We start from the raw sequence: 24,384 nt of genomic DNA on the forward strand, positions 1-24,384 counted from the left end.
GGCAGACGCGATATCCGTCAGCGCTACTACGACGCTACACGGACGTCGAGTCCGCCTACGCTTCACTTTCATTTATACATATATTACACAATAACACGCACTACGAGCGCTTTGAATGCGGCTCGGCCTATATGCGAAACAGTTCACGACACATTCTACACGAGACATGTCATACGAGAGTCGCGCGAGAAGCGTCCACAACGGTTTCACACCGAGTCGCGCACACGTAGAACACAATACAGGTAAAATTTTCAAACGGATAGCGTGCACACAATGCGCTCGCTAAACCGTCACATGCTAACACGCGTGAAAACACGTGTGTGAACAGTGTGGATTGTTGTTTTTATACAGCCGGCCCTCAGACAGGAGTGGTCCTGGATATTTCTCCACGGACCGCAATGTGCGTTCGAAATGTCGATGTTCAAATGTGTCCTGCAGTTCACACTATGACGCGCAGTTAACTGCGTTCTTCATCGACCCGCGAGCCAAGTGATCCACCGTTCAGGGTAATAGTTTATTACATATAATATTATTATTCAAAGTGTTTCTTTTATGTAACGTTTGCGTGTGTGTACATAGGTTAAAATATGTACCGCGCGCTTTCGCGAATCACTCTAACACGTCATACACTGACATGTTAGAGGTATCCCTTTTTTTTTTTTTTTAACGGATGCAGTCACATTCACGCGTCCCACGACACTTGTTCGTACTATACACAAACACACACACACACACGATGCGCGTATGCGAGTAGTGCGAGAGTGCGCAGTGCGTTACGTTAATGATCCTTCCGCAGGTTCCCCTACGGAAACCTTGTTACGACTTTTACTTCCTCTAAATGATCAAGTTTGGTCAACTTCCCAGCAACGCCGACGGCCGTGAAGCCACCGCGTGTCGGTCCGAAGACCTCACTAAATCATTCAATCGGTAGTAGCGACGGGCGGTGTGTACAAAGGGCAGGGACGTAATCAACGCGAGCTTATGACTCGCGCTTACTAGGAATTCCTCGTTTATGGGGGATAATTGCAAACCCCAATCCCCAGCACGAAGGAGTTTCAACGGGTTGCCCGGGCCTCTAGGCCAGGGAGAACATGTTGATTCCTTCAGTGTAGCGCGCGTGCGGCCCAGGACATCTAAGGGCATCACAGACCTGTTATTGCTCAATCTCGTGCGGCTCAAAGCCGCCGGTCCCTCTAAGAAGAATTTTAATACGCCGCCAGTGAGTTGCGCGACCCGAGAGCCGCGCACACCTAAATGACGACGCCTATTTAGCAGGCTAGAGTCTCGTTCGTTACCGGAATTAACCAGACAAATCGCTCCACCAACTAAGAACGGCCATGCACCACCACCCACCGAATCAAGAAAGAGCTATTAATCTGTCAATCCTTCCGGTGTCCGGGCCTGGTGAGATTTCCCGTGTTGAGTCAAATTAAGCCGCAGGCTCCACTCCTGGTGGTGCCCTTCCGTCAATTCCTTTAAGTTTCAGCTTTGCAACCATACTCCCCCCGGAGTCCAAAATCTTTGGTTTCCCGGAAGCTGCCCGCCGAGCCATTGTAGTAACGTCGGCGGATCGCTAGATGACATATTTACGGTTAGAACTAGGGCGGTATCTAATCGCCTTCGAACCTCTAACTTTCGTTCTTGATTGATGAAAACACCTTTGGCAAATGCTTTCGCTGATGTTCGTCTTGCGACGATCCAAGAATTTCACCTCTAACGTCGCAATACGAATGCCCCCAGTTATCCCTATTAATCATTACCTCGGAGTTCTGAAAACCAACAAAATAGAACCGAGATCATATTCTATTATTCCATGCACGAAATATTCAAGCGGCATTTTGAGCCCGCTTTGAGCACTCTAATTTGTTCAAAGTAAAATTGTCGGCCCACCTCGACACTCACTGAAGAGCACCGCGATAGGATTTTGATATTGAACCGGCTTTTAACGACCGGCTCACCGACGATATGCTCCGCAAACGTGTCAGTATCACCGCGGATGCGGTGCACCGACAGCGCGGCGCACAAATGCAACTACGAGCTTTTTAACCGCAACAATTTTAGTATACGCTATTGGAGCTGGAATTACCGCGGCTGCTGGCACCAGACTTGCCCTCCAATTGTTCCTCGTTAAAATATTTAAAGTGTACTCATTCCGATTACGAGGCCTCGTAAGAGTCCCGTATCGTTATTTTTCGTCACTACCTCCCCGTGCCGGGAGTGGGTAATTTGCGCGCCTGCTGCCTTCCTTGGATGTGGTAGCCGTTTCTCAGGCTCCCTCTCCGGAATCGAACCCTGATTCCCCGTTACCCGTGACAACCATGGTAGTCGCAGAAACTACCATCGAAAGTTGATAAGGCAGACATTTGAAAGATGCGTCGCCGGTACTGGACCATGCGATCGGCAAAAGTTATCCAGATTCATCAAAATTAACGACTTCAGACGCCAGGCCCTCCGTCGATTGGTTTTGATCTAATAAAAGCACTCATTCCATCACTGGTCAGAGTTCTGATTGCATGTATTAGCTCTAGAATTACCACAGTTATCCAAGTAACTGAGTAAGATCTAAGGAACCAAAACTGATATATTGAGCCATTCGCGGTATCGCCTTAATACGGCTTGCACTGAGACATGCATGGCTTAATCTTTGAGACAAGCATATAACTACTGGCAGGATCAACCAGGGAGCTAACTAAAGCTTCCGCTAGAGCCTCAAACGTGACACGACGATGCCGCCGCGACGTTCGCTTCTCTATATACATACATATGCGCGCGGCGTGTTTAAATAACATGATATGCAACGGCGGCGACCGTCACACGCACACTATTCACACACGCGCGCGCGCACACGTGGATAAATCTGAACACAGTCAGTTAAATCGTTGAAAGTATCATCTTAACGAGACACCCCTTAACAATTCCCATTCGCATCAAGCGAAGGAAAAATTTTAATATCGGTCAACTTTTATGACGCAAACGATCAATCTACGCACGGAGAGTGGAAGGATCGAAAATTGCGACCACATATAAACATCTGATAAAAGCCCATTGGTACATCACAAACGTGTGCGATGTGAGCAATAAAAAATTTTATACTGCCGTTCAATAGTAGTCGTATATTTTTCACGGTCTGCGCTCCGAGAGTGTATCAAGATGCGTAATATTATTTATTACACTACACATATAAAATACAATCTACGAAACTGACAATCTATCAAACCGTCGGCAGACGCAATGTTACTACAGTTACTAATTTCTACTTCTTCTACTACTACTACTAACTACTACTACTACTACTACTACTACCACCACTAAAGATTAAAAACTGTATCGCGCCGTATGCACAAACGCTTTTACAATATCATCATCTTTGGTGGTCTTTTATTATTTCATAGAACTAACACACTACTCTACAACTCTGTCAGACTCACCACCAAACACCAACCCCACACCGACACGCGAACGGCGGCAACGAGGAGAGCGCAGAGCACACGGGCGACGCGGTACAACAGCGACGAAATAATGATACATACACATACGTACGTACAAATGTCTCGCTGCCCACGCGCAACGCCCCCCCGTCTTCGCTAGCCTCGCGCACCGATTGTCTCGCATCCCGGCTACGATGTTTCTGCTTGTTTATTTTTTTCAGATACTATTCACATATCACGCACGGCATATGTACATACATACATACATAATACATACATACAAACATACGCCGCGCGCGACTAACGCCTCGTGTTTTCAAGGTCAAGTCAAAAAACTTTGCACGCGTGCAGTTACGGCGTGCAGTCGTCAAAAATAATTCATGATTATAAATTTCGTGGTCCATATTAAATAAATTATAAACAACAACAACAACAACAACAAACAACAACAACAACAACGACAAAAGAGGGCGACCTTACCTCCGGACTTGATGAAGTGTCCTGAAGGTGTACTTCGAAGACAAAACAAGCCCAAACTCGCCTCACCTAGCTCTACTCGTCTATTAGTTCCAGTAGCAGTCTTCGAAGTACACCTTCAGGTCACTCCATCAAGTCCGGAGGTAAGGTCTCATCATAACTAACAAAACGAGCCCAAACTCGGCACACCTAGCTCTACTCGTCTATTAGTTCCAGTAGCAGTCTTCGAAGTACACCTTCAGGACACTCCATCAAGTCCGGAGGTAAGGTCTCAACATAACTAACAAAATGAACCCAAACTCGATACACCTAGCTCTAATCGTTTATTAGTTCCAGTAGCAGTCTTCGAAGTACACCTGCAGGTCACTCCATCAAGTCCGGAGGTAAGGTCTCAACATAACTAACAAAATGAGCCCAAACTCGGCACACCTAGCTCTACTCGTCTATTAGTTCCAGTAGCAGTCTTCGAAGTACACCTTCAGGACACTCCATCAAGTCCGGAGGTAAGGTCTCAATATAACTAACAAAATGAGCCCAAACTCGGCACACCTAGCTCTAACCGTCTATTAGTTCCAGTAGAAGTCTTCGAAGTACACCTGCAGGTCACTCCATCAAGTCCGGTGGTAAGGTCTCAACATAACTAACAAAATGAACCCAAACTCGGCACACCTAGCTCTACTCGTCCAATAGTTCCAGTAGCAGTCTTCGAAGTACACCTGCAGGTCACTCCATTAAGTCCGGTGGTAAGGTCTCAACATAACTAACAAAACGAGCCCAAACTCGGCACACCTAGTCTCTACTCGTCTATTAGTTCCAGTAGCAGTCTTCGAAGTACACCTTCAGGACACTCCATCAAATCCGGAGGTAAGGTCTCAACATAACTAACAAAATGAGCCCAAACTCGACACACCTAGCTCTAATCGTTTATTAGTTCCAGTAGCAGTCTTCGAAGTACACCTGCAGGTCACTCCATCAAGTCCGGAGGTAAGGTCTCAACATAACTAACAAAATGAGCCCAAACTCGGCACACCTAGCTCTACTCGTCTATTAGTTCCAGTAGCAGTCTTCGAAGTACACCTTCAGGACACTCCATCAAGTCCGGAGGTAAGGTCTCAACATAACTAACAAAATGAGCCCAAACTCGGCACACCTAGCTCTAACCGTCTATTAGTTCCAGTAGAAGTCTTCGAAGTACACCTGCAGGTCACTCCATCAAGTCCGGTGGTAAGGTCTCAACATAACTAACAAAATGAACCCAAACTCGGCACACCTAGCTCTACTCGTCCAATAGTTCCAGTAGCAGTCTTCGAAGTACACCTGCAGGTCACTCCATTAAGTCCGGTGGTAAGGTCTCAACATAACTAACAAAATGAGCCCAAACTCGGCACACCTAGTCTCTACTCGTCTATTAGTTCCAGTAGCAGTCTTCGAAGTACACCTTCAGGACACTCCATCAAATCCGGAGGTAAGGTCTCAACATAACTAACAAAATGAGCCCAAACTCGACACACCTAGCTCTAATCGTTTATTAGTTCCAGTAGCAGTCTTCGAAGTACACCTGCAGGTCACTCCATTAAGTCCGGTGGTAAGGTCTCAACATAACTAACAAAACGAGCCCAAACTCGGCACACCTAGTCTCTACTCGTCTATTAGTTCCAGTAGCAGTCTTCGAAGTACACCTTCAGGACACTCCATCAAATCCGGAGGTAAGGTCTCAACATAACTAACAAAATGAGCCCAAACTCGACACACCTAGCTCTAATCGTTTATTAGTTCCAGTAGCAGTCTTCGAAGTACACCTGCAGGTCACTCCATCAAGTCCGGAGGTAAGGTCTCAATATAACTAACAAAATGAGCCCAAACTCGGCACACCTAGCTCTAACCGTCTATTAGTTCCAGTAGCAGTCTTCGAAGTACACCTGCAGGTCACTCCATCAAGTCCGGTGGTAAGGTCTCAACATAACTAACAAAATGAACCCAAACTCGGCACACCTAGCTCTACTCGTCTAATAGTTCCAGTAGCAGTCTTCGAAGTACACCTGCAGGTCACTCCATTAAGTCCGGTGGTAAGGTCTCAACATAACTAACAAAACGAGCCCAAACTCGGCACACCTAGTCTCTACTCGTCTATTAGTTCCAGTAGCAGTCTTCGAAGTACACCTTCAGGACACTCCATCAAATCCGGAGGTAAGGTCTCAACATAACTAACAAAATGAGCCCAAACTCGACACACCTAGCTCTAATCGTTTATTAGTTCCAGTAGCAGTCTTCGAAGTACACCTTCAGGTCACTCCATCAAGTCTGGAGGTAAGGTCTCAACATAACTAACAAAATGAGCCCAAACTCGGCATACCTAGCTCTACTCGTCTATTAGTTCCAGTAGCCGTCTTCGAAGTACACCTGCAGGTCACTCCATCAAGTCCGGTGGTAAGGTCTCAACATAACTAACAAAACGAGCCCAAACTCGGCACACCTAGTCTCTACTCGTCTATTAGTTCCAGTAGCAGTCTTCGAAGTACACCTTCAGGACACTCCATCAAATCCGGAGGTAAGGTCTCAACATAACTAACAAAATGAGCCCAAACTCGACACACCTAGCTCTAATCGTTTATTAGTTCCAGTAGCAGTCTTCGAAGTACACCTGCAGGTCACTCCATCAAGTCCGGAGGTAAGGTCTCAACATAACTAACAAAATGAGCCCAAACTCGGCACACCTAGCTCTACTCGTCTATTAGTTCCAGTAGCAGTCTTCGAAGTACACCTTCAGGTCACTCCATCAAGTCCGGAGGTAAGGTCTCAACATAACTAACAAAATGAACCCAAACTCGGCACACCTAGCTCTACTCGTCTAATAGTTCCAGTAGCAGTCTTCGAAGTACACCTGCAGGTCACTCCATTAAGTCCGGTGGTAAGGTCTCAACATAACTAACAAAACGAGCCCAAACTCGGCACACCTAGTCTCTACTCGTCTATTAGTTCCAGTAGCAGTCTTCGAAGTACACCTTCAGGACACTCCATCAAATCCGGAGGTAAGGTCTCAACATAACTAACAAAATGAGCCCAAACTCGACACACCTAGCTCTAATCGTTTATTAGTTCCAGTAGCAGTCTTCGAAGTACACCTGCAGGTCACTCCATTAAGTCCGGTGGTAAGGTCTCAACATAACTAACAAAACGAGCCCAAACTCGGCACACCTAGTCTCTACTCGTCTATTAGTTCCAGTAGCAGTCTTCGAAGTACACCTTCAGGACACTCCATCAAATCCGGAGGTAAGGTCTCAACATAACTAACAAAATGAGCCCAAACTCGACACACCTAGCTCTAATCGTTTATTAGTTCCAGTAGCAGTCTTCGAAGTACACCTGCAGGTCACTCCATCAAGTCCGGAGGTAAGGTCTCAATATAACTAACAAAATGAGCCCAAACTCGGCACACCTAGCTCTAACCGTCTATTAGTTCCAGTAGAAGTCTTCGAAGTACACCTGCAGGTCACTCCATCAAGTCCGGTGGTAAGGTCTCAACATAACTAACAAAATGAACCCAAACTCGGCACACCTAGCTCTACTCGTCTAATAGTTCCAGTAGCAGTCTTCGAAGTACACCTGCAGGTCACTCCATTAAGTCCGGTGGTAAGGTCTCAACATAACTAACAAAACGAGCCCAAACTCGGCACACCTAGTCTCTACTCGTCTATTAGTTCCAGTAGCAGTCTTCGAAGTACACCTTCAGGACACTCCATCAAATCCGGAGGTAAGGTCTCAACATAACTAACAAAATGAGCCCAAACTCGACACACCTAGCTCTAATCGTTTATTAGTTCCAGTAGCAGTCTTCGAAGTACACCTTCAGGTCACTCCATCAAGTCTGGAGGTATGGTCTCAATGTAACTAACAAAACGAGCCCAAACTCGGCATACCTAGCTCTACTCGTCTATTAGTTCCAGTAGCCGTCTTCGAAGTACACCTGCAGGTCACTCCATCAAGTCTGGAGGTAAGGTCTCAACATAACTAACAAAATGAGCCCAAACTCGGCACACCTAGCTCTAATCGTTTATTAGTTCCAGTAGCAGTCTTCGAAGTACACCTTCAGGTCACTCCATCAAGTCAGAAACTAAATATGAAATTTATAATACCATAAGTATAAAATCTATAAATAAAATGAATGCGTGAAGGATCAAGTTTATTAGGTCAAATATTTTGTATTCGTACAGTGATCTTTTCGTAAACGAGGAGCTGCTTACAAGCGTCACAGTGTCCACTCACAACGGCGGCCGAGCGCAGACTAAAATATTTCATTACAAATTTTTGTGCAATAAATCAAGATGAGCCAGTAAAATAACCCTTATTTCAATCCAATAAGTATCACGCGTTACAACTAAATATGTGAAAAAATAAGGTTTGATTTCTCAGCCTATTTGTAACATTTTGATAGTTTTCTTTGCTACCTTTTTGAGTTGGACATGTCTGCTTACTTAAAATATTTTTAAATCATTAAATTTATTTTATTAAATACATGAAAAATGTTCCTTTATTCAGCACGATATTGTCAATTTTGTGTTTGTGCAACGGAAAATATTTTTTACTAGCGGTCCGCCCCGGCTTCGCCCGTGGTACATATTAACGTTTTCTCTACATAAGAACCATCCTCGTACTTCAAGGAATATAATAAAAAAAGAATTATCGAAATCGGTTCAGCCGTTCTCGAGTTATGGAATTACAACGAAAAGTGGCATTGATTTTTATATATTAGATAATATTATAAACCAAAATTTTCGACTAAAAAATTGCTACCATTTAAAGATTAACCCTTAATTCACTACCTGAGTCCATTGGACTCACATCGAACTTTCAAACTATTATATTTTTTTCCCCTGGTGACTTATTTCCTCCACCGTCTCAGTACCTTCCTGCAGTGACGTGGGCACCGCGGTAGCGAGAGGACGTGCGCCTGCGCTGCGTAATAGGTAAGTTATTACGTCGAGTGAGTCCCATGGACTCATACTAGTGAATTAAGTAATATTTTATTTATTTGTTACGATTCTTAAATGTTGCTTATTTGTCGTATTAATGATATAAAAATATGTATTTTAATATTTGTTGTTGTTGTAGGTTTGTAAAATGGATCTAAAACAACATAAAGTTGTAAATATGAATGAAGACCAGGCAGATTCTGTTTTGGAATCATGGATCACACAAATTATGAATGATGAAGATGCGAGCCACTCTGAAACCGAAGACAAGCTATCTAGGACAGAAAGAAAGCATTGTTATCCATGTAATTACAAAAAGAGAACAAAGACTGCACATTCAGGCACTAGATGTCTGAAGCCTGTATGTTTGAGTTGCTCAAAAATGGCATGCCGTCGCTGCCTGCAATCGGTGGCAATACCCCATTGCACGTTTTATTTTTTTGTATAGAAGCGTACATTTTTGTTGTTTATTTTCGGTTTTGCATTCCTTTAGAAGTCTTATAAAATTAAAAAGAGCCATTAGTTAAAAATATTTGCCATTATTGTAGGGCTTTGAAAATAACTCTGTTTTCTAAGACTATTAGAATAAGTTTTTTTTTATTTTTAAGAGTATTTCAGAAGTTTATCCAGTTTTATTATTTTTTTGTAGTGCCTTAATAAACATTTAAAAATAATAATAAAAAAACTTAATAAAAAAAAGAGTTTTATTTGAAAAAAACACGCCAAGAAAATATATGAGTCCAGTGGACTCATGGAAGCTGTTTATGTTAGCAAATTTCACCTAGTGAATTGAGGGTTAAGGATTAATCTATCTATAGTAATTATTAGTTTAATTTGGTTTTGTATTATTTTGTCGCAAAATGTACCGAAAAACTGCTTATTTTTGTCAGATTCGTAAACGCGTCCTTAAGAACATCGTTTTGGTTAGGCTTCCATTATCAAGCAATTTTAAACTTCATTCAATTGACATACAGTTCAAATTATTTTGTACTTTTCAAAGACCTAAGGGAGAGTCTGTTCTGCCAACTTTTAGAAAAAATAAAAACATTTCTAATGTTGGCCCCTCCGATGTAATCATTTAATATTAGATTTAATTTTTTAGTTTTAATTATTTATTATTATTTCTTATTTTTTTTTAAACCTTATTTTTGTATATTTTAATTTTAAGCTAATACATTAATAAATTATTTCTTTCTTTCTTCGATTTCTTGTCAATGGTTAAGACTTAAGCATAGACAACCTCTTGATGTTGATTTGTTGTTTGAAATTTGAATTCAAAATGGCGTTTTATTAATTGTTTTGGTGGAAGATAAACAAAATCTGTTCTTCGTATATCGTAGATTTTCTTACTTATTTACTCAGTTAATGTACAGTACATTGAATTTTTTAATTTGTTATATTTCTGCCAAAAGTGAAAGAAGAAGAAAAAGTGTTATGTGTAAACAATGTTAAAATCTTTGTGTAGATAATAATTGATAATAATTATTAATGTGATTTGTGACTAAGTATTTGCAATATATACCCAATGACTGTTCTATTAAAGGAAGATATAAAAAATAATAATTTTTACGAGAAAACTTCTCTATTACGTCATGTTCTGGCTGTAGAATCAATTGGAGAGGAGATAATATTATTATTGTTTTGTCCAAAGAAAACAACAACTTCTTACAATTCCAATATGGCGATCCGAACGGCAACGATATATTGGAAATTTAGAATGAGATTTTAAAATAGAAATCCCGCAAAATATTTCAAGGAAAAGTATAAAATGTGAATCTAGTTGTATTCACATAATATTTAAGCCGAATTAAGTCCTACATGCCTAAATAAAGATATTCAGTAAAATTCAAAATTCAAATGGAATTATCCATTTTTGCTGATAATAGTGAGTTTTAATATTATATAAAAATGTTAGATATAGGTAATTATTATTATATTATAATAAACTTATTGATCTACATTGTTGGTGTTTTATTTTTAATTTCCTATAAATTTGAATAAGGATGAGAATTAGTAGTGATGTTACCCAGCATCGAAAATTTTATCGATATCGATATGAAGTTTTATCGATAATATGTACTCAAAGAGACATCACTAGCAACTTCAACTTTTAAATGTTGGCAGCAATGTGGATCATTTTTGACGTGAACTTTTCATAGGTTGGTATATAAGACTTAACCTAAGTAATACATGCATATGTGTGCGTGAGCTCGAAATCGAAGTACTGAGTGCCGTCTCTTCCTATACCTATTACTTGCTCTGTCATACGCACAGATGTTATGCGTCCCAAGTATGTCGAGGTAGTTTACGAAATCTAGCTTTTTTATGACTACCGAGTTTGAAAATTTTATTTACCCTATTGTTCTATAATTATATGCCATGTATGATATATTTTTGGAAAGAGGAAGAAACTAGTTATAGCATAAAAATGTAATCATGACGATATATTTTTTCTATAAAATTATAAAAAAATTGATTTTCTTTTGTTTTAATTTTAATTGCTTACATACCTACTAACACTTACATGATAATGGTGAGTCATCAAATGATCATATTCACGTTTTCATATCACTACACGATTGCCAAATACATTCACTTATATTTTCACACATTTAACACAACGTATTTCACTATGAATAATACCTAACAAATATCCATTATTCACAAACAAGAAAAAAAGCGCCATTTTGCGTCTTCCGCACTGAAAAGTTGAGACACTTTTTCACTGAGTATTCTTCAAATATCCCTAAAACCAATATCATAAACGTATTCTACGTAAAATTTCCAGTAATATACGTCTCAATTATCACTCATCTAATTATTCCTCTCGGCATAATTCACAATCCAAATATTCGTTGAACAAGACGAACGTTACAAAGTACGTACAAACTATGGCCGATGACGCAACTCAATCAATGATTCACTTTTTTTTTTTTTTTTTTTTGTGGTTTTAGTCTGTATTTCCTGTCTCGGAGTCGTGTCGATTTGAATTATAAATGTTTAAGGCATAGAGAAATATTTTTTATACTGGAAACATTCACTTGTACGTCTCTACTGATGACCTTCAATGTCACGGGCCGCGTTACGCACTGCGTAGTGCGTTTGTCAGCGCAGAACGCTCTCAGTACAATTTGAGTTACGCTACAACCGCTGTGCGCAGAGGCGGCTCGTGACAAAATTTTATGGGTGTTCACTTGAAATAAAACACTGAAAATACATGATGTTAAAGCAGTACAATTTAATTAAAAAATTACTTATAAAGGAAATGCATACGTCTTTCTTTTTGGTGTGCAAAAATATCTATAACTTGACACAATCTATTAACCTTCGTAAAATATGTCTGTTTTCATCGACACGGTCATTGAACTCGCGTATTGACTTTCGGTACGCGGAATCTAATGCTTTACGAATGTCTTGTCGTTCGATAGACGCCAATTGCAGTTCATTCAACAAATGGTACCTACCGAGATTGTGAATGTTTTTTCATCTTGATTGAAAGATGAGCTAAGTCGTCAACGCCCGTTTCAGTCCAAGCACTCTCACCTCCGTCGGCCGCGCCCGCTTCAAATAAAAGACACGGAAAACAAAATATTTTGTTGCTTTCATGTTCATCACAACCACACAACCACGGTGTTTTCACATACCTATTGTTCGGATTTAAACACACGCGTATATGTTTTCGTTTTTGTCGTACATTTTTGCGTAAGGTCAAGTTCAGGTCGTGGCGGTCCCTTAGCTTTCAATTCAAGCCGAATTTGTAACGTTTTAACACACTTTTTAATGAACGCCACATTATAATTGTCCATTTTAACACTCACAAGTAATACTGATAACTACAGGCTATTTCAACAATCAACACGTATCTTATGATTTTAATTCGAAAATTCCCGATTATAGGTACATTCGCGCGCGTGCAAGTTGACTATAGTGTTTGTTTATATTATTTTGAGTGGCAACGTCGCGCAATCGCTGTCTTGTGTACGGGCGCGCGGTAAAAACGAACCGGCAACGTTTGCGGGAGCGGCGCTCCGAATTTTGCTATTTTTTCATAGAAAATCTTCTGTTTTACGCGCAGGGCTCTGACAAAACTATCTCTTTCACTCCTATTGGATTTCGTATTAGAAAATGTACTGAATATTTTTTCATTGGAGCGCAATCGTGAGCGCTCCGCTACGCGCGTTTTATAATACAGTATTATACCTACAGGTGTCAGGTGTATGGAATGATGGAATGATGGATATATTCATTGGTATTGCCAGTAGTTTTTTACGATTACGATTGATTTTAAATAGTAATAATTAATATTAATAATGAAATTAAGGAGTATGATTTTATTATAATTATTTATGGGAGTTCACTGCACCAGCGCTCCTTAGGGCGAGCCGCCTCTGGCTGTGCGTAGGACGCTACACGGGTTAAGAGGCTGATTCAAGAATGTTCTGCCATATTTTTCATTCTGTCAAACACAACGACAGTGCAGAGATAATTATTCCAAGCCCTGACACCGATATTTTTGTATTAGGCCTTTATTTCTGGCATAAACTTGAAAATATACTCGCCATCTTTGAATGCTCCCCCCCACTCCCCCATGCAACTATTTCACTGTACGAACTATTGAATCGTAAACAATGGACTATTGTTAATTATTTAAAATAATAATTTAAAAAATATATTCATGAGTTTTCAATCTATAGTGGTTTAAAGTTAACTCAAAAATGGACCATTTTCGTAAATTTTCTAAAAAATCTTAGAGAAAGTGTAAGAAATGTTATAGTATGCTATATATTCGTGATCTACTCAATAAGCTCTTTCATTTGATACCCCACGCGGCATGTTTTGGAAATGTTTATTTTTTTCTTTGTATGCCATATTTAATAACCGGGGTGCGGGGAAGGGGACCACAAAACTGGTTGGCAACATCTGTCTATAGGATGTCTGGGATCTATACAATATATATCAGAAGTCAGATTTAGGTCCGCTATTTATGCAAACGAACATCTCCTTGGAGCCTGCTCTATGAGCCAAAAAACTGTTATCGTTTGATAAAGCATTTACATTCTCTTGTTTATCGAATTTTTGATGGGTCCGAATTAGGATTATAATGATAACTGCGTTAAAAACAACCGACTTTAAACTTGCACTTGCAACATTTACAAATGCAGACAAAAATGCTCATAAAATAAAAACTTACTGGGCCTATCCGAATAAAATTTTTATGGGACCAATTCGACACCATCCCGCATCGAACAAAAAAAGAATCACGTAAATCGGTTCAGAAACCTCGGAGTAATCGGTGTACATACATAAAAAAAAAAAAAAAAAAAAAAATTGGTTGTCTGTAAAGTCGGTTTACTGACGATAATTGAACGTGACAACGTCCGATTGTGCTTCTTTGTCGCTCGTTCCGCGCTCTCGTTTCCTCCTTTCGTCTCCTCCTTTTTTTTGAAGTCGGTTAAAAAAAAGGAGTAGTTTTCCTATTACGGTGGTAGTTATTTCCAGGTAACTCTGTATTAGGTTATATCTTCTCCTATTACGGCCCTATTCATAGAACATATTAAAATTACCAGCCCCCCTAGCCAAGTGGCATACGATTTATAGCGTTTCTCTTTCTACAAACGTTGACGCCTTATCGAATACGATAAACGACAGGTAGCCAAGTGGATTAGAACTTGGCGAACGCTTATTCTATTGGATCGTACGCTAATGTCTATGGCTTCGAATTCTAACGTCAGTCAGCGTACGTCAAACTGTCAACTGTCATTCAGTTTGACATTAGTAATGTTGAAAAATATTCTTGAAATATTCAAATTAAACTGCCGAATTCCGAAAACGGAAAAAGTAAAAAGTCAAAAAATTTTTGAAGTGAACTAAAAAATACAGGTTGTGCTTTAAATTATAAAAATACAAATAGAGGTAAGTTAATTTTGCATTTGCAATGAGGCATAAAAAGATATAATGTCTTCAAGGTTTAAATTTAATTTATTTATGTGTACTTATTTTTCTAGTTTAGAAATGGAGAGACTGCGCGCCAGCCAGGAGCAATTTTCTGCTCTTATAGAATTCATGGAAAGGTACTATTAAAAAAATACAGTTTTGATTCCAAACTTGCTTCAATATTTTTATAATAAACAATGAAATCATTAATACCAAGTGCTTCATTGGTGTGTGTTACCCATAGGTATGGTGACCTCTCTCGACCACAGCGGGGACCTCAGGGTCGACTAAAAGCCGACCAAATGTGGGCAAGGCTCACATTATTACTTAATTCAGTTGGTGGTGGGGTTCACAAATCACAAGAGAAGTGGAAGAAAGTAAGTTTGAACTTGCATCTTGTTAACCTAGCTGTATATTTCAAACTCTCAATTGTTTTGCTATTAACTTGCATCTTGTTAACCTAAGTGTACATTGCAAACTCTCAATTGTTTTGCTATTCACTTGCATCTTGTTAACCTAAGTGTATATTGCAAACTCTCAATTGTTTTGCTATTTACTTGCATCTTGTTAACCTAAGTGTATATTGCAAACTCTCAATTGTTTTGCTATTAACTTGCATGTTGTTAACCTAAGTGTATATTGCAAACTCTCAATTGTTTTGCTATTTACTTGCATCTTGTTAACATAGCTGTATATTTTAATATATTCATTTATTTTGCTATTGCCCTTTTCATGCACCGCTTTAACTCACAACATGTAAACCTAAAGGTCTGGGCAGATTGGAAGACTAAAACAAAAAAAAAGAAAATGTTGATTTCCAACCACACAAATGGTACTGGTGGTGGTCCAAGCAGCAGGCTGTCTCTAACAGTTTTGGAAGACCGAGTCTGTGCCATACTGGGAGAGACTGCTGTTCTTGGTCAAGCTGGCATACAAGAGCATGGCTTTAATGTTAGTACTATTATATTATAGCAACTTTACGTATCACACCAATTCCTCTGTAACTTGCATGGCCAATAATAGATATTTATTTTGAAAGAGATTACATATAAGCCTCTTTCAACTTGTGTAAAATGAATTGTATTAAATAAATAAAACAAATAAACAGCTTGAAAATCTATACTAATATAATAAAGCTGAAGAGTTTGTTTGTTTGATTGAACACGCTAATCTCGGGAAATACTGGTCCGATTTGAAAATTTCTTTCGATTTTAGATAGCCCACTTATCGAGGAAGGTTATAGGCTATATATCATCTCGCTAAGACCAACAGGAGCAGAGCACTGCAGGTAAAACTACGGAGCACAGCTAGTGTTTGAAAATGTAATTCCATCACAATATAATTAATAGATAGTTAATGTTGATGAGAACATTAAATATCTTTTAATTATATTTTATTCTTTATAAATCTATATCAATTATACAAAATACTTAGCTAACAATTCCTAATCGTAACATTTGTAAGTGTTAAGAGTATATGATAAAAGTTATAAATAACTAATATATTGATAAAAATAAATATTTTTCAGGCGCCACCAGTACCAAGGGAAGAACCCATTCCTGAAGATGTGGAAATTGAAATTCCTGTAGGCTTAGAGAATTTTAATTATAATAGTAAGTTTTATTAAACTCTATTTACTTATTAAATTAGCCTTCTTCTAGGAGCTGTTTTCAATCGTCATAATATAGTTTAATCGATAATAATTGAACATAATTCATTAAATGACTTGAATAAATTAGTCTTTGCTTGTATCCTAGAGAATATTATTCAACAGATGGAATGGATGAACATTTCTAATTTATAATATAAGTGGAAGTCAGAATTATATTTGCCTCCTTAACATTATTTTCATTACTCAACAGCAAGTGTTCCAACATTGCCAGCATCACCGCTACTGCTAGACCCACAGCCCTCACCACCACCACCACCAGTACGTCCGCCGCCCCCTCTACCGCGTTCTCCTCCGCGTCCCACTGGTCGACGGTCATCGGCGTCACCGCGATCTGCGACTGCCTCGCCGCGACATGGGATGCAGAGAGCTCGCAGGAATCGCGGCTTAACGCCATTTGACCGGGCCGCTACAGAATTTGTGGCGGTTGAACAACGACGCCTTGCACTGGAGGAGACGCGAGAGAAGCTTTCCCATGAGCGAGAAAGGGAAAGGGAAAAGCTTCTCCATGAACGTGAGAGGGAGCGTGAGGAACTTTTCCACCAAAGAGAAATGGAGCGACTGCGGCTGGAGTCGCTAAAGGTTGAGGCAAATCGCGAGCAAACTAGGGTGATGCAGCAAATAGCTGTTATCGGGCAAAGGTTGCTCGAGATATTGCCTCAAGGGCCCGCATCTTAATTTTTTTTTTCATAGGGTTTTAAGTGTATTATTTAGTGCCTTTCTTTTTATTTTTTTTAAGTGCTTGTTTTAGATTTTAATATTTTAATTTAATAGTTTAAGTACAGTATTTTCTGTCCTCAGTCTTTAGTTGTTTTACTTTTTACACGCTTTTTATTAGCTTCACCTGTATGTTTGAATGTTTGTTTGTAACCGACTTCTTTGGGCGCGATTTTGACCCACTTTAAACGGCCAGATTTCGTTCAAACTTTGTAGATTTATTGAGGACCGATGACAATACACTAATTTGATAAAATTATTCCATTTTTCAATTTGCAAAAAGCGTGTTTTTTAGTTTTTTTTAAACTATTATTATATATATCTTTAAATTTAATAGGATTTATATGTACTTAATTTATTTTAAGTGTTTGTTTTAGATTTTAATATTTTAATTTAATAGTTTAAGTACAGTATTTTCTGTCCTCTGTCTTTAGTTGTTTTACTTTTTAATCTTTAAATTTTATAGGATTTATATGTACTTAATTTGTTTTAAGTGTTTGTTTTAGTTTTAAGAATATTAAATAAAACATATATATACATAATAATAGTATCTGGGGGCACGGTAGTGCCCCCGCCAAGACGAGCCAAGCGAACAAGCGAAGCGCACGGGCACTACCTACCTTTTCTCGAAGCGCTTCGACGTTTTTTTGAACCCTCTTAACTTGGGTTTGGATTATGCTAGATCAACAAAATTTTCGGGATTTATTGTCAATAGCGGACTTATTGAACATATTAAGTTTTAATTACATTAGCTTTTATACTTCAGATTTTATTTATATCTAAAAAACGCTTATTTCGTCACTGACTCACTGATGATCATCAAAATTCTTAAGGTATTTCCTAATGTCCTAGAAAGCTGAAATTTTGTATGTAAGCTAGTATTAGCACACAAACAACAAAAAAATTATAAGGCCCAGTTTCACCAAGCTCTGTTAGTTAGTTTAACACGTTGTTAACTCTTTTAACGGGACATCAATGTAAGAGAGTGTCCCACCATGACCTAATCGAGGTTTAGTTTCCTTAACACGGCATCATATTTAATTTCTGGCATAGAGGCTCTTTAAATTTTTAACAAGCGATTAGAAAAAATGATTTGATGTTTTCTTGCTGTCAAGATGGACTCTGCATACTATTTTATTTTTGAAAATGAAGATGTGTTGGATGATTTGTATAATTTGGATTATATAGTGCGAACGCGACGGCCCAGAATTTATAAAGAGGTCGTCATTGTTTCGTAGAATATGATGATGTTGATTTTAGTACAAGATTTCGTTTATCAAAACAATCGGTTTTGGAAGTATTGCAATTAATTGAAGATAAACTCGAATAACCGTCGGATCTGTAAGTAAAACTATCTCGTGAGGTAATATTTATATTTATGTGCATAAAAGGTTCCTTCCTACATACTGTATTATTTTCAATTAAACCATAATAATCCTGTGAGTCATGTCAAATCTAGTATTGAATACCAATATAGGTACTTCAAATGTAAACTTCACCACTACTCAGGTAAGGCTCAGGCCTCCTCATGATTATGAAATGTACCTACTTATCTTAATTTTAAATTCTGTTTTAGGAATCAATCAGTTTCACCTACAGACCAACTGCTTATTGTAGTGCAGTGCAGTGATGGCTCAGTGGTGAAAAACATTGTGAGGAAACCGACATATCATAAGATAGCGTGGTGGATAATGACCTGATCCCTTACTGTGTTTAAGTTTAAGTTAGCACTACCAATCCCATGTCCCAGCAGTGAGAACGTATATGGGCTGACGATGATGATGATCCTAATTTAATTTAAATGTGACATTGTTATAGAAATATGTAATTTTTCATGTTAGTTACCTAAATAAATAAAACTTGTGTTTTTATAAAACATTTTTATTGTACCCTTAGATTGTACCTATCAACATCATTCAATAAATTGGTTATAACAACTAGATACTAGGTTATTACGAACAAGAATTTACTATTAATTTACTGCTTTCTTTTATCTTTGTCTTTATTTTTCTTGTTAATTGCTCTTCTAGTATGAGATATCTCTCCACTTTCCTTCGGACTCCGAATTTTTTTTCGTAATTTCAACCAGATCCAGTTTACCTTCTACCAAGTGAAATTGAACCGCGATTTTTCTTCAACATTATTGTATTTATTCAACTCAAAATAAAATTAAAATAACACAAGAAAAATCACAACAAAACAATCTCCAAATAACATCAAACATTTGTAACCATGGTAACGACCAAATCGTTTGACATATAAACCAGTAAACGTAAAAGTTACTACATGATTATTAAATTTTGTACTGTATCAGAACATCTCGATTTAGTCGAATTACCAAACATGACAGTTATTATACAACTAGAACAAATAGCCCTAATGTGCGATACTATGGCATTGTCAACTATGACATTTTGTTTCGGGCGGTTTAAAATACGAATGAATGATTCGTGAGTCGCTCAGTTAAAGGTCGATTTGATAAACGGCTGTTAGATTTCCTTCTTGGGACCTGAAGAGTTGACAACGATGTTAAAATACATGTTTATTTTGAAGCTCGATTAATAAATCTCTGATTTAGAAAATATTGGTGAAATCGGGTCTAAAACTTGTAACTTTCATCCCCCAACCCCTTAAACTAGGGGATGGGAGTTTGTATGAGACCTGTAATTTTAAATTAAATATTTTTGATGACGCTAGAAGTCTAATCTAATAATCTTAAACTTAGTTCCCCTAGAGATATATATATATATATATATGTATAGGTACTCCTTGTTAAAAAAAAATTAAAACTTTAATCGACATATAAAATTTTGTTAAAAACAACTTACAAAAAGAAATGAAATCCCACCAAAAACATTTTCATGTAAAATGTTGCCAGACTCGCACTGTCAAAAAGTTATTAGATCTCATGTAGAGCCAAGCTTCTAACACTACACGCCCTAACTCTACAAGGCCTAACTTCCCAAACTCTACACCTTAGTCAAAATATGTGGCTTGGCCGTTCGTTACTACAAGAACTATTGTATAACACAAAAATAATTAACAGTGAATTAATTTTTCACCTTACGCCGATGTGAATGTAGCGAAATGGCCGAGCCACATATTTTGACTAAGGTGTAGAGTTTGTGAAGTTAGGCCTTGTAGAGTTAGGGCGTGTAGTGTTAGAAGCTTGGCTCTACATGAGATCTAATAACTTTTTGACAGTGCGAGTCTGGCAACATTTTACATGAAAATGTTTTTGGTGGGATATTTTATTACTTAATTAGTTAAGTAGTTTATACCACCATTAATTCAGTACACACTTTTTTAAATACTAACAAAAAATACAATAATAAAAATTACAAACTTAAAAATATAAAAAACAGGTTGAGGCTGCAACAATGATCAATTTTTTCACCTATGACCTGCACTAAAATATGAGCAGTTATCAGAAACTTTAAAAGGATTAATATATACTGTAACTAATGCAGTTTCATTATTTAAATCTGTGTAGGTAAACAAAATAATGTTTTAGGAGCGAAAAAATATTATACAAAACTACTTGGTCAGGCATACTAAATTAGGCTTAAAAGTAATACACATTAAAACTACACATAACACACTTTAAAAAATACAAAAATACAAAAATAACCTACTAAACTAATCTATTAACTAAATTATTTAGCATTATTCTGCCACTCATCAGCTCATCTTGGTTGCTGGAAATGGGTCCAACCCCCACACTCGGTTCATCACCATCCTCTTGTTGCTCAGCCATATTATTAGGGGGAGGTAATTTAGCATCCAGTGCAATATTGTGCAGAACACAACATGCAATAGTTACCTCACTGGCAACACGAGGATGGTAATGGAGTGTACGATGCTTCAGCAAGCATCTCCAACGAGCCTTCAATACACCAAAACATCGTTCAATACAATTGCGTGCCTGTAAATGGCGTGTAGTGTACACCTCTGCTCGAGAACCTGGTTCGGCATTTAAAATTGGTGTCATCAGCCACGCTCTCTGTGGGTATCCAGAATCACCTTAAACAAATAATGTAGTTAAAGAGCTTTATAAATTATAACTCCAATATTTTTATGATAAATATGTAGAAGTAGGTAGGAATTAAATGATTTACCTAATAGCCACGTCAATTCACCATTTTCGTGAAGTCCACGCATGTATGGTTCCACTTCACTGGATGACCATATGAAGGAATCATGCGTGGCTCCACCATATTTTGCATTGACATTGATAATCTTTAAATTATCATCACATATCTGAAAAAAAAAATTTAAGTTATAAAAAATATTCTATTTGCAGTTGCTTTGTTATTTTGTTTTAATGAAACATGATTAAAAACAATGCTTACTAACTAATAATACATATGCAAAGAAAAATAGCTTACCATTTGCACATTTAAGGAATGGTATCCTTTTCTGTTAAAATAATTCTGTTCATCAATGTGGGGTTTTACAATTGATATGTGAGTGCAATCTATGCATCCAATTACCCCTGGCAATTGAAATTTCCTTTGAAATCTGTAATTAGGTACATTCACATTTTATAATCAAAGACAATTACCTACATAATTATATTAAACATATTATAATACAATTGTTAAAAAGACTTTCAAATGAATTTGTCATAATATTTTGTAAACCTTTAAAACATTTAGAATTGAACAGAAACAAACATTTTGTGGTATAATAGAATTGTTTGTGACTACAATAGCAGCAACCTTCTTCAATGCAAAGGATTATGTTATTTATTAAAATTGTACAAAACATTGAAAGTTTTTTTTTTTTTTATGTCAGAGCAAGCAACTTAAGCATAAGAAATAAACACTTGCAACATAAGAAGTGTTGCAGGTGCTTTGCCGGCCTTTTATGGACAAATAAGCTCTTTTCTTGAAGGCCCCAATGTCGTAGTTGTACATTGAAAGTTATAAATAAATTAATAAAAACACTTACTCTTGTCGAATTCTTGTTCTTTCTTGGTGTGTTTGAGGGAAAACTATCCATTTTTTCACTATCCGAGGACTGTTGAGTGCCTCCACAACTTGCCTAATGCATCTACTTGTAGTGCGTTGTGGCAAATGTTGTGTGACACCCACAATTCTCTGATAGGATCCCGTTGCGAAGAAACTCAGAGCGCAAAGAACCTACGAATATAAGTAGAATTAGGATACGTAATATAGGTACTTAGTAGATATGCACAACACATGCCTTTCATTGGGCATTTAAAATATCGGACATCACTAATAATTATAAACAATCGCAGTGAAGAAACTGTGGATTACCTTTACTTCCAAAGGAATTTCTTTAGTCCCCCGTATGTTTGTTTCGTTACGTAGGCTGCAGCAAAGCTCGCTAAAAGTTTTTTTATTTAACCTAAAACGCTCCTGAAACAATTGTTCCGGCATTTCATTGATTGTCTCTAAACTCGGTCTGGACGCATTTCTTTTTTGGCGCCTGAGCCAAAGTTCTTCATCGTGCGCAGCTTTTAAAAGTCTCAAAGCGTGCATTTTATGAAAACTAAAATTTTATAATCACTAAACACAACACGAAACTTCGACAGCTGATTATAAAATCGCCATTTTGTTTCGATTTCTACAAGATGTTATAGCGTACGCTAGTTATCGAACGCCCATTGGCGTAGTCTCCTGTCAAAAGTGCCACTTGGCTAAGCATTTGTATGGCGCCTGTCGTATGACATAAGGTGGGTTCCCACGGCATGTCTGCTTCACAAGCATCGGCAGACGACAAGCGCATGTCGCCGTCCGTCGCGATTTGAACTGAGCGTTCCCACGGCATGTCTGCGTATGGCAAGCACTGGCGAGCACGGTGGACGGTCATTCCTACTAATACCTAATCTGTGGGTCATTACAAGATGTTAAGTGATACGTTAAGTTAATTAAAATTAAATGGGTGGTGTTTGATTTAAAAGGAGAAAAAAAAATATGTACATATACATATTATATACGTATATATATAAAAATAGATACCTAATAATAAATAAATAAGTAAAAACAATATCTATAAATACATGCTATAAATACACATACATACACATATATACTTACATACATACATATCATATATGATACATAATACATAACTATGTATAAATAAAAATATTACAGCACGTTGAAGAGATGACGTATTTGTACGATAATAATAATTATCGTACGGTTCCGAACAATGACGCGCTACAGACGGCAAGCCCCGACGGACGTCGACCAACGCCGTCGCACCGCGCCAAGCGCGCACCTTTGATCTTACCGACTTCCGATGGATAGCACATGCGTCGGCAAACATCGTCAAACAACCACAAGCGCGCCGATTCCCATGGCATGTGGTATGGTGTGGCGCGGTCGGGTTTGTGAAGCAAACATGTCGTGGGAATCAGGCTTTAGGTACCTAACGTTTCGTCACGTTTCGTCTAATAGAATAGAAAAACATTGCCACTTGGCTACCAATTTTCGTTTCGTTACGCTGGGTCACGTGACGTATCTCCAGCTTATGTCAATCTCATACATTCGTTTATCTATTCTATCAAACGCAATGATCAAACGTTACGCTAATAGAAAGCCACTTGGCTAGGGGGGCAGAGACGTTAGAGCGTTTTCACATTGTCCGGTCCGATATCGGATATCGGACGCCGATAGCCGATATCCGATATCGGAGGCTAAGTAAAATGTATGATTTACGTAGGTACCTGTCTTTCACATTGTCCGGTCCGATATCGGATATCGGAGCCAACACCGATATTCCCGTGAACTATCGGACGATAATGTTCAGTGTTACCAGCTCAATTTTCGAAAAGGTAGTATACCAACAGCAAAAAAAGCACTAGTTTGTGTATTTTCAGTCATTTCTAGGCGCTAAATGTAAAAAAAAAATCCTTTCATTTACTTTAAACCTTTTTATTAAGAAAACATTCATTTAAGTATTTAAAGGCATTAAAAATACGATTTATACGGGAGCTATTTTAATATCGTCCTATAATATACGGCAATTGGCTGAACTGAAGTAAACAAAAATATATTGTGTTCTTAAATTCAACCGTATCTTCGAAATATTAGTATCTTTTATCTTTATTTACTCATTCTGCCTCGCTCCTCCTCCTACTCGGACTACTGTTGTGCTGTAAGCTGTTTATTGTATTGTTGTCATTGAGTCACAGATTTAGTGCTTTGTTTTAGCG

General features: G+C 38.1%; 2 protein-coding genes, 2 long non-coding RNA genes and 2 other non-coding genes across 6 annotated transcripts in view; 2 read left to right on the plus strand and 4 right to left on the minus strand.

Moving 5' to 3' along the window:
* Positions 1–11,750, minus strand: part of LOC123692419 — a 20,019-nt gene extending 8,269 nt beyond the window's left edge. Inside the window, exon 1 of the long non-coding RNA XR_006751544.1 lies at positions 11,717–11,750. This is a non-coding gene — a long non-coding RNA (uncharacterized LOC123692419). The remainder of the gene's footprint in view (positions 1–11,716) is intronic.
* On the minus strand, positions 353–509 carry LOC123698089. Its single transcript, XR_006752355.1, has one exon. It is a non-coding gene; the product is annotated as a 5.8S ribosomal RNA (ribosomal RNA).
* Positions 780–2,684, minus strand: LOC123697758. Its single transcript, XR_006752266.1, has one exon. It is a non-coding gene; the product is annotated as a small subunit ribosomal RNA (ribosomal RNA).
* Positions 8,577–10,835, plus strand: LOC123692504. Its single transcript, XR_006751569.1, has 2 exons — positions 8,577–8,869; positions 9,015–10,835. It is a non-coding gene; the product is annotated as an uncharacterized LOC123692504 (long non-coding RNA).
* A 3,019-nt stretch (positions 11,751–14,769) lies between the features above and the next one.
* On the plus strand, positions 14,770–17,265 carry LOC123692008 (proline-, glutamic acid- and leucine-rich protein 1-like). The gene is made up of 6 exons (XM_045636623.1): positions 14,770–14,788; positions 14,886–14,946; positions 15,054–15,186; positions 15,578–15,760; positions 16,338–16,422; positions 16,672–17,265. The coding sequence occupies exons 2-6, from the start codon at positions 14,888–14,890 to the stop codon at positions 17,154–17,156; spliced, it is 945 nt and encodes a 314-aa protein (XP_045492579.1). The 5' UTR covers positions 14,770–14,788; positions 14,886–14,887; the 3' UTR covers positions 17,157–17,265.
* Positions 17,266–20,523: 3,258 nt separating this feature from the next.
* LOC123691871 (putative nuclease HARBI1) lies at positions 20,524–22,893 on the minus strand. The gene is made up of 5 exons (XM_045636456.1): positions 22,478–22,893; positions 22,149–22,339; positions 21,584–21,716; positions 21,314–21,455; positions 20,524–21,218 (listed from the first exon to the last, which is right to left on the minus strand). Exons 1-5 carry the CDS (start codon positions 22,700–22,702, stop codon positions 20,830–20,832), a joined length of 1,080 nt encoding a protein of 359 aa, XP_045492412.1. The 5' UTR covers positions 22,703–22,893; the 3' UTR covers positions 20,524–20,829.
* Positions 22,894–24,384: the final 1,491 nt, after the last annotated feature.

The sequence above is a fragment of the Colias croceus genome, chromosome 1, assembly GCF_905220415.1.
Source record: "Colias croceus chromosome 1, ilColCroc2.1".
NCBI lineage: Eukaryota > Metazoa > Arthropoda > Insecta > Lepidoptera > Pieridae > Colias > Colias croceus.